This window comes from Spea bombifrons, chromosome 10 (genome assembly GCF_027358695.1).
Source record: "Spea bombifrons isolate aSpeBom1 chromosome 10, aSpeBom1.2.pri, whole genome shotgun sequence".
NCBI lineage: Eukaryota > Metazoa > Chordata > Amphibia > Anura > Pelobatidae > Spea > Spea bombifrons.
In genome coordinates this window covers 39,028,421-39,038,390 of record NC_071096.1, presented here as the reverse complement: position 1 = coordinate 39,038,390, position 9,970 = coordinate 39,028,421, and the positions used below count along the sequence as shown (strand labels likewise).

Here is a 9,970-nt window from a genome sequence, read left to right as displayed (position 1 = left end):
TGTAGAGCAACAGACAGTCAAAAAGCGTCACGCGGACATCCCTGCCCCAGAGAGTCCCAAACGGATTTCCGGCCTCACTGCCCCAGGTTGTATAAAATAAAAGTCTAAAACTCCCGAGCAGCAAACCGGTTGGAGTCTTTTCGTGGAGTTCCCTCAGACCAAAAGAAATGTCTCCCGGCATATTCTATACCCACCGAGCACACAAACATACGATTTTCTCTGCACTGGTCACCATCCTCTTTTACTAGTCCTTCATCACATAGCTGCAAATAACATGGTGCTCTGCAGCCAGTCCCCACTCCCGGGAATAAAAAGATCTGGATGGCACGTGACGTTCTCCAACACTTCTCCATCACTTGGCTTGTCCAGTGGAGATGGACGCTCCTGGCCCTCAGAAGGTGCTCTCCAGCAGGCAGTGGCAGCCACATCCAGTGGGACAAACCTCTTGGGTACTGAACCACTCCAGCATGTGGGTTGTGTGCCCACCATGGCCACAGCTCAGGCAGAAATTGGAGGAGCCGCGGACAGCTACGTGACAAATGGAACACTGGAAGGTGAAGCCTTTACAGATGGCGCACTGCGTCCCTCTCACCTCGCTGCGGCAGTGGCTGCAATATACCCCAAACTCTGGCCAGGAGAGAATGAGAACAAGCGTTATCAGACATTACAGAAAGCTCACCACTATCCCCATGCCGAAGTACACTGACCCCTTGTAGAAGTCCCAACCCTATCACGGACCTTGTACAAGTCCCAGTCCCCACTCCATGTATCCTGACATCCCCCCCACTGCTCAGGTTAACAACATGTGTATGGGCTTGAAATAGGGATAAGCGTCTACACAAAAGGCATTGTTGTCTCTCGGGTTATCCCCGGCCAAAGCGGCCTCATTCCTAATCCTGTACTTATGACATCACTCACCTATACCTCGATGAGGCTCAGGTGGGCAGGAGACAAACTTAAGAACTTCTGCTCGTTTCTCCTGCAGCCCCCAGCGATACAGGATCTCTCCGTAGCATTTCTTAAAGTCGTCGAACTGCTGCGTGTTTGCTGGGTCCAGAAGACTGCAGGAGAAAGTAACTCGGGTAACAAACCGACAATATCACAAACACACGATTCAGCGCACCCCCCTTCCCACCCTCGGGTCTCCTGTGTCGCTTCCCATTGCTGCCAATAATCACCGCTTGTTCTTTTCATGCTGGTCTCGCTCTCGTTCCCGGGGATCCACGTAGCTTATGTTACCGTATCGATATTCATCAGGAGAGGCATCTCCCCACGGAGCCCCATGTTCCCCGTCTTGACCACCTGTAAAAACACACCAGATTCAGGCCATGGGCTGCTTCGCCTGGGTCAAGATCAATGCTTATTAATAAGAGAGCAAATACAAGCCACGCTTACCAATACTCCAGCCACTGTTACTGTAACCCGGATCAGACACACTGGAACCAGAACCGGAGGACGTAAAGCTCGGCTGAGAGAAAAGAACAGGATAAGGAGTAAACTCCTCGCCCCTGCGCACCATTAAAGCGAGCAAAGGGAATCAGACATGTCTTACATAGCGGCTGTGTGCCGAGCGAGCAGGTAACTGGGGGCATGATGCCACGCCACCTCCTTGTGGATGCCACAGGGCATCAAACACGCTGCACAGCATGGCCAACGTCTGAACGTCATGTAAGTGGCAGTAATGCGCCAGGCTGAGGAGAGAGAGACACGAGGGTGCAGGGTAGATACGCTACAGACACGAGACCCAAAAACCCCAGAAAGATGCAAGAGCCAAGAAATCACGGGCATGTAAAAAAATACAAAGGAGGCAACGTACAGCGACTCCAGCAGCTGCCGGCCAAACGGGTGACGTGCCCACGGGGTCTCCATATCCGGGTCCGATTTGGGGTTCAGACAAATGTCATTAGCAGCAGCCGCCAGGGCCCAAACCTGAATACACAATATTAACGTTAATCAGAAATGAATGCTTTTTCTCTGTAACCGACGGGGTGGTTTCCATGGTGACGGTGACAGTGCCGACATGCCGAGAGGACTGTTACCTGTACCAGGTCTTTGCGGCCCACGCTCATGGCGGACGCTGCATTCTTCTGACACATCTCCTGGAGGTCCCCGCGGTTCAGGCTGGGAGACAAAAGAAGAGATCCAGCAGGTGGGGCGAGACGGGGCGATAGACTGCGGCACACGGATGTGTTCTGTTACACGACTTACATGTACATCTCTCCCAGCGCCTTGTGCACAGTCAGCAGGCAGGAGATGTCCTGGATGATCACTTTCCCCGCGGCTTTGATAGGCCGGGTGCTCGAGTCGCTGCTCTCACGCTTCGACTTCCACCTGCGAGATTTCTGGGGGCACAAAACAGACACACGAGCCGTGACTCGGGCGAGTCCGACGAAAGAGAAATCCCCCTGCGCGGCTCGAAAGCGCTGGACGTTAACTGCACGCCCTGCGGCTCGTTTACGGGGTTAACTCTTAACGTCCCGGCGTTAGCTTCCGCTCGGTTTTGGCTGTGGTGACCCTCTTTTATTTTGTGTTACGTGGGCATGGAGCAAGAAGAAGATAAAGAAATGAATCCTTGAGGACGCACAGCATTCAGCGGAGCCCATCGCCAGCTGCCATTCCTTCACCGCTTCGCCAAGCTGGCTCCGTGTGTCTGGATGTTCCTGGCTTTCTATGCCTTTACCTGCTCCACGGATAAGGGTGAGATGTTGGCGAGCCCCCGTCCGATGTACTTAACACTCAATAACACGACATCACATTTGACACACTGAGATTAATAACACCTGCCACCCGATTATGACCCGTGCCCATCTTCTGCCTGGCACAGAATTGGCATCGCACCACCCGGAGTGATTGTGCCAGTTGGAAGACATCATTCATAGACAAAGAAAGAAGCCAGACGACCAGAAATATAAGCACCAGAGTGAGGAAAGGCATCGAAAAGAATAACGGGGGGGGGGGGGGGACCTTAGAGAAGAAAGAGGAGAGATGTGTGGGTGGCATGTACCATACGGCGAGCACCCAGCACGGGAAGCAGGAGCATGACAAAGTACATGGAGGGTCAACACCACAAGTGACAAGAGATGCAAACACTCCCGACACCGACTGGCTGTGGGCAACAAGAAAAAGCCAAAAATACCAAGAGCCCAAGAATAAAAAGCCTGACGTCTCCAAACCGCGCTCTGGCCAGGAGTTCATGGTACCCCCCCGCCCCCCGGGGGCAGTAACGGGACCCCTTCCTGGAACGGCCGCATTAACACCGTTACGGTCGCTTACGGAGCATCTCGTGCAATTTCTTTGGGAGGTTACTTTACGAGCGGTCAGACTGAAAGGCCGCCATGAGCCGGGGCAACCTTCTAGCCTGGACACAACAAGCGCATCAGAGGGGTGGCAGAGCGAGGGCTTTATTCTTGGGGTCTTCTTGCTGAGCAGAAAGGAGGTGAAGTTACTTAGCAGACGGCACAGTTACCGGGAAGTCGTTAATCACTTGGATGGACCAGCGCCGGCGAGCAGACAGGGGGGGCGTCTGCATGTCAGAAGAGGAGGAGAGAAAGGAGGATGAGGAGGAAACGGAGAGGATAAGAGAAAAAAACAAAGAAAAGGGAAAAATAATCATCAAGAACTGGAAATGGTCTGACTGGCCAGTGAAGCTTACAGCCTGCAATATAACTTAATCTCACACATACGTCCCCAAAATAACAGTCACCGCGGCCAGCGACCACCATGCCACCTGCCAGACATCAGTCATGGACCAGTGAAAAAGAGTGAGACGGGCTGCTGCGCATGAGCGGGTGCTCACAGAGTCCTTCACAACAATCAAGTGAGACGGGCTGCTGCGCATGAGCGTGTGCTCACAGAGTCCTTCCCAACAATCAAGTGAGACGGGCTGCTGCGCATGAGCGCGTGCTCAGAGTCCTTCCTGAAAACCGAGTAAGACGGGCTGCTGCGCATGAGTGCTCTAGGGCTCCTCTGTAACTACGCTCTGCCACAAAGTGTTTTGGAAGGGCAGATAACTGCGCAGTCAGCGCTGTCAGCCGGTTCATAAGGTAATAAATCGGTTTACAGTCAATTTAAGGTACTTTGTCCAGAAGTGAGCGAGGACACACTGATAAGATAAGTGCCGCAGAGTGAAGGCTCAGAAAGCAGCTACCTACCCTCTCCTTGTAGTAGAAAGAACTGATGGAGACTTGCTCCTTCTCACTGCGAGTGGGACTCCCACTGTAGAGACGGAGGTTCCCGGGGGTCTCGGTGCGCATTTTCATGGGTGCGATGACACCGCTGTGATACGCTGACAGGGCAGAGAGGGATCTGATAGACAGAATGAACAGGACATGTTACCTACCGGTACCAAGCACCGCGCTAAGCACTTTATTTGCCTCTAGAAATTATATTTCTCAGTGTAACTGCCCCAGAATGAAGGAATGCTGAAGGTACAATAGGGGGTCAAAGCGCCTCGAGGAGTTTAGGTCTATCCAGGGGGACTTTCAATGGTCCCTTAGGAGTAATTATTATATATTCCATATATTTTATATTCCATCAATCTGTTGGGATCTCCAAAATGCCCTGAGGGTACAGCGAGTACCTGCCCTGGAGCTGTGACACCCAGTGGACAGTGTGGGTATTGCAGCTACATGAAAAGTCTTACCGGAGCCGCACATGAGTTTACTGAAAGTTCCCTTTGCTGACAATTCTATACAGAATAATGTAAGGACACACAATAAAACTGCAGCCTAAAGGACATGCAACGTTTCCATTAGAAACATCCCGTCTGATGGGGAATTTCTGAATTAAATAATAAACTTATGCAGCCTTCATGGACCTCCAGGTGATCCAGAGCTAAGCAAAGGATTTGCCCCTTTAGGGAGGATTGCTTTGTAGTCTGCTTACCGTGGAGTGGGTTCCGTGGGGGATACAGCTCGGTGCATGGTCATGGGACGTGTGAAATACACCAGGTACCCTGAAAAGACAGCAGCGCACAGTGACACGGCACGGCTAAACGGCTAGCTGCCTGACATCACTCGGAAGACAGGCCAAGTCACACCTTGCTGGCACTTGCGTTACCAGAAATGATTTAGGCCACTCACCAGCACCACAGAAACGGGCACCCGAAGTTCGAGGAAAGGGGATATTGGCATCCTGGTATGAGCCATAGGCATTTGTGACCCGGGCAAATGTGGGCAGCGGAGGGGTGACAGAGCTCTGCATGGTGTATGGGTTGCTCGAGGGACTGGACTCCTGGTTCTATGAAAGAAAGAAAGAAAAAAAAGACAGCCAAACATTGGGAGACAGCCGTGGCCGGCTGAGAGCTGGCATCAATGCAGCCACGCGAGGGCACCTCTTAAGAGTGCAGAATATGCCAGGCAAAGCACCGTATAGAGCTATACTACCTCCGCAAACGTTTAATTAGAGCGCTACTCCCTCTGCTGCCGAGTCAGTCTTCTTACCACAAAGCTCTCCAGAGAGGATACGAGCTGCCGCAGACACGGCTCCAGGCAACTCTGATTCCGTTTCACCTTCTGCAGAGACGTGTCCTTCAGGATCTGGAAGAGAGCGCAAGCAGAGCGGTCACCGCCGAACCTGCCAAGCGATCAACAAAGGAACCTGACAGCAGCCGCACCGTCGCTCCCCCTTCTTCCGGAACATTCTCTTACCTTTAATAGCTTGGCCTTCATACCAGAAGAAATGGTTGTGGGGGTGACAAACTGGAACGAAGGAGCCGCGTTGTTGGGGTACTGAACGGGAAACATGACCAGCATGCACACCCTGTGATTCCCGCAGTGCACAGACACAGTGCAGCTGCCATTCATAACGTCCATCTACCAAGAGAAAAGCTCGTTCAACAGCCAGAAGAAGCCGCGCATGGCCAGGGGAACGCGACCCAGCACCGCTCACCTCAACAATCACGTTCCTGATCTGCACGTTGATCAAGGAGAACTCTTGCTGCAGAGTTTGAGGGAGCCCCGGCTGCTCAGAGTTTGGCCTCATCACGGGACGGGAAACTTTCTCCTCGCCGAAGACTAGAAATAAAGAGAAAACGGCTCAGCGAGGTTTGGCTCTAACCGCATCACGCGATACCATTACTACCCAAACCGAACCCAAAGAGCCGTCACTCCCGCGTACGTCTCCCACTGCTGCTAGACAGCCATAGGTTCATCCCATACATGTTTCAATGACATTTACCACTCCTGCTGGGAGTCTCCCTCCGGCCCTCCATTGTTACTACTACCCCTTGTCCTCGCATTTCTAGCTGTAGAGGCGTCTCTTTGTAACATACAGAACATGAGATCACAGAAAGCCCATGAGACATATCGCTGCTGCTGTTTGTGCCATACACGAGCCGTGACTGGATCCTGGGGTAACACTGAGGCCGATATGGAGCTCAGTAGTAGTGGAGTCAGTAGCAGCCGACCGAGATCCTGTAGGAATAAAACTCACCATCTTCTTCTGAGGGGCCTGAGATTTGCTCCGGAGGCTGCAGTGGCTTTTCTTGCTCAGGCACCGAGGATAACCCGTCCATCAGCTCATCAACTGGGTCCACAATGTCATTAGCACAAAGCTGGCAGGGAAGAGGAGAGTGGTGGCACTTACACACACGCCACCATCAGCCCTCATCTCACAGAGATAAATACCCCACACACTGCCCCTTCAGAACATGGCAACATTTACCAAGCTCTTACCCGCTGCAGCTGTGCATCCACCCTCCACATGCGCAGAGTCTGGTCTCGGGACCAGGTCACCAGCTGGTAATCCTTCAACCCTGGAAGTATGAAAAGAAAAGCACTGAGCACAGCGTCAACCCTCAGCCAGCCTCTCCACACGATGCACCGACCTTCCTTCTGCTTCCTCCACTGGAACTCGAGCACCACGTCGTCGTGTCCCACGAATATATGAACCGGAGAGTGCAGGTCGTACACGTTCCAAAGCAGGAGGCTGTTCTCTCTACGCAGCTGCGGCACCATCACGGTCACCAGGCCGTTGCTAAAAGGCTGAAGATGAGAAATACATCACATACAGAAGCTGCGCTGAGATATAAGGGCCCGCCGTAAGATTCGGTAGCCCAGGGATCCCATAAACAGAAAGAACCATTTCATAAAGTTTATTCCGAACAACTAAACGTTCTGCAGTGTATCGAGTGTCACTCCTGCGCTCTTACCGTGTAACGTGCTTTCCACACAGGCACCTGGCAGGTTAACACGCTAAGATTTTTCCGCGGCTGCCGGGAATCCCAGAACTGCAATACAAGGAATATGGAATCCACGTGTTGAGAACATGCACGATAATATGAGAAACACAACACAGCAATCAGGCAGACAGCAGCGGAGAGTCAGGGATGAGACACTTCCTCTATGTTTTAGAGGATCGTTTACCGGCGTCTCTCGCCACACAATCCACGGTTAGCGATCAGACGCCGCCGTCCGGCTCGCCGCTTACCTTGACAGAATTGTCCTGGCTGGAAGTGGCCAGGATGTTCTCATTGTCTGGATGCCAGTCTAGACCGTGGATCTTGTATAGGTGAGCGGCAATGTACTCTATGGCAGTGCTGGGTTTCTGTAAGAGAGGAGGAATGCTTAACGGTGATCTGAGCCACACGCCTAAACCGTACGCACCGCGCTTAACTACTACCGGCCGCCGCGTTTAACCTGCACTCACCCTTCGGTCCCAGATCCTCACGTCCCCGTCGTGGCTCGTCGCCAGGCAGTTAGGGTTCTTCTTGTTCCACTTTACCTGTGACGCCCCCGCTGGGGATAAGGAAGAAGTAGCATGCGTCACAGAGGTCCCTTATTGAGATTGCGTAGGAAGGCAGATGCCAGCTGTAATACTTACCCACTGCAGACAAGGACACTGCGGGCTTCCTGGTGTCCCTGCAAGGAGAGGTATGCACATAACGCACGAAGAGTTACAGCATGTCAATCACGCGACAATATGTAAAGATTCTACAAATATAGCTGCCTAGAGTTACAGCAAAGTCTTTGACTCGCTCGCCCATGAAGCGGCCCTGGGTCGCTAACGCTGTCCCAATGAACCCATCCATCCACCATGTGCTTACTTGATGTCCCAAATGTATATGTAGGTGTCAATGGAACTGGTTACCAGCACGTCTGGCTCAAACACCGACCAGTCCAGATCGCTGCAACAAAAGAAAACATAGAACGGTGCATAAAAGCGAGTCTCCCGGGACCCGCCGTTACACGGTTCCCCTTATTCCCTCTACTCCCGCAGGTAACGCTCCGAGGAGCGAGTACACTGACTGCGGCTAAAGGCCCCGGCTCACAGACGCCTTCCCAGCACAAACCCCCCAGGAGAAAGGGCCGCTGAACCTGATGACACGCGTGTGTCCCTGCAGAGAGGAGCTCACGTCCCCGGCGCCGTCCTTCCACTGGTACAGATCCACGCGCTGGTTACTCTGGAACGACACACAGCCGGAGCTAAGCTTTCTATTCACGCTCCCTACTCACTGGGGTGCAGTTAGCAGCGGCTCTCAAAGCCGGCCCCGTGTGGCCCCTAGCGGAGCAGCTTTACAAACGCCTGTCTTCTGAACATGTTATACGAGTCCGTAGCCTCCTAGGTCTGGGTGATCCTTGACTTACTGAAGCAGCGAAGAAGTGCGCGTGGCTTTCATGCGGGTTCCACTGCACCGTCCCGATGTCCCACTTGCTTTGGCGAGATATCTTGCGATGTCCGTCCATAGGGGTCTCGAGATTCACAACGTATAGGAAGCGGCGGCTGCGGAGACAGAGGCAGTGGCGCAGTCGCCATGCTGTACAGCTTGCGCGATACAAGGAAAGTAGAGGCGGCCCGGGGCAAGCCATCCACGGGAGACGGCCCAGGGCAAGCCAACTATTAGGGCAGGTCTTTTTATCTGACAGGCAGGAATATATCAGAGAGTCGGAGCAGAACACGAGCCCCCAAATAATTAACCCTTTACTACTATTGCGACTCACCCTGACAGCACCGCCAGCTGCCCCTGACAGTCCACAGACATGGCCGTCGCCTGTAAGGAGAAAACTCACAGTAATCAAAACGGCCGCCGACCACACACAGTCCACAACGTCAGGCGAAAACAACACAACTGCCCCGGGACAGCAAAGCAACCCTCGCTGGGCCGGGACTGACATACAGACAGCGACAGCGCAGGAGTAATTATTATTTATTATTATTATTATTATTCTCTTTTACTTATATGGCGCCAGCAGTCCACGCAGCGCTTCTTTCAAATCGTATATTATATTCCAGGGGTCTGACAGACTGACACAAAGCGAATCATTAGGTGAGGAGAGCCCGGCCATACACCGACAACCCTCTCACATCTGGCAGCAACACTGCCGCGAACCTCTGATACCCCCACCCGGAATCAAGTTACCTCCCTTGGGCTCTACCCCGGGGTTACTAGCCTGCGAATCGCGGAATTCCACCACCACATTCTCGCTGCTCCAGTGAGCCGCCATCTTTCTCTTCCCATCAGGAACTTCGACAACAACAAACAACGTCTGGCGTCATCACGCCCCGTCACCAAGCAACGCCAGAACGCCGTCGCGCATGGCACGCCGGGAGTTGTAGTTTTCCTATGTAACGAGAAGGGCAGCTTCCGTAGTGGGGTCTGAGCCATGCCGGGGGACAGGGGGCGAGGACGGCGGTAAATAACCCCCGAAAGTCGCTTCTAGTTTTCCGGCATTACAGTAAAGCAGTTACCCCCTGCGAGGTCACCGGTGGGGTGTACAATATTAATACAAATAACCGGCCGCCGTGACTCCCGAAACTAGACTGTAGAAGTGATTCTGCTGCAAAGAGTCTTATCACCATAGCAACCGATCGAATTGTCCAATCTGTTGGAACCATCACTGGTTGCTATGGTGACAAGTCCACTTTTCATAAATTGCTCCAAAGTTCCTTTTTCGGCATAACCTGCAAAATGTCGAGAGCGGCGAGCTGCGTCTCGGGGATTAGTAAATCCGGTGCCAGTGCGTGCCCAGTG

The 9,970-nt window shown here is 52.9% G+C and overlaps 1 protein-coding gene across 1 annotated transcript; it reads right to left on the bottom strand.

Annotated features, from left to right (window-relative positions):
• Positions 1–225: 225 nt before the first annotated feature.
• On the bottom strand, positions 226–9,478 carry WDR59 (WD repeat domain 59). Its single transcript, XM_053448979.1, has 26 exons — positions 9,390–9,478; positions 8,940–8,989; positions 8,586–8,721; positions 8,316–8,401; positions 8,045–8,125; positions 7,822–7,859; positions 7,648–7,736; positions 7,429–7,545; positions 7,151–7,228; positions 6,827–6,983; positions 6,675–6,754; positions 6,433–6,553; positions 5,890–6,014; positions 5,649–5,813; positions 5,442–5,537; positions 5,082–5,238; positions 4,885–4,954; positions 4,152–4,305; positions 2,209–2,342; positions 2,040–2,121; positions 1,817–1,929; positions 1,553–1,691; positions 1,396–1,468; positions 1,179–1,302; positions 919–1,061; positions 226–627 (listed from the first exon to the last, which is right to left on the bottom strand). Exons 1-26 carry the CDS (start codon positions 9,441–9,443, stop codon positions 392–394), a joined length of 2,898 nt encoding a protein of 965 aa, XP_053304954.1. The 5' UTR covers positions 9,444–9,478; the 3' UTR covers positions 226–391.
• Positions 9,479–9,970: the final 492 nt, after the last annotated feature.

Excerpts from the sequence above, each read along its gene's own strand:
- WDR59 (XM_053448979.1), bottom strand. The coding sequence starts at position 9,443 with ATGGCGGCTCACTGGAGCAGCGAGAATGTGGTGGTGGAATTCCGCGAT. Across the intron at positions 8,990-9,389 it reads TGGAATTCCGCGATTCGCAG|GCGACGGCCATGTCTGTGGA; the intron begins GCTAGTAACCCC and ends TTCTCCTTACAG. Across the intron at positions 7,546-7,647 it reads TGAGGATCTGGGACCGAAGG|AAACCCAGCACTGCCATAGA; the intron begins GTGAGTGCAGGT and ends CCTCTCTTACAG.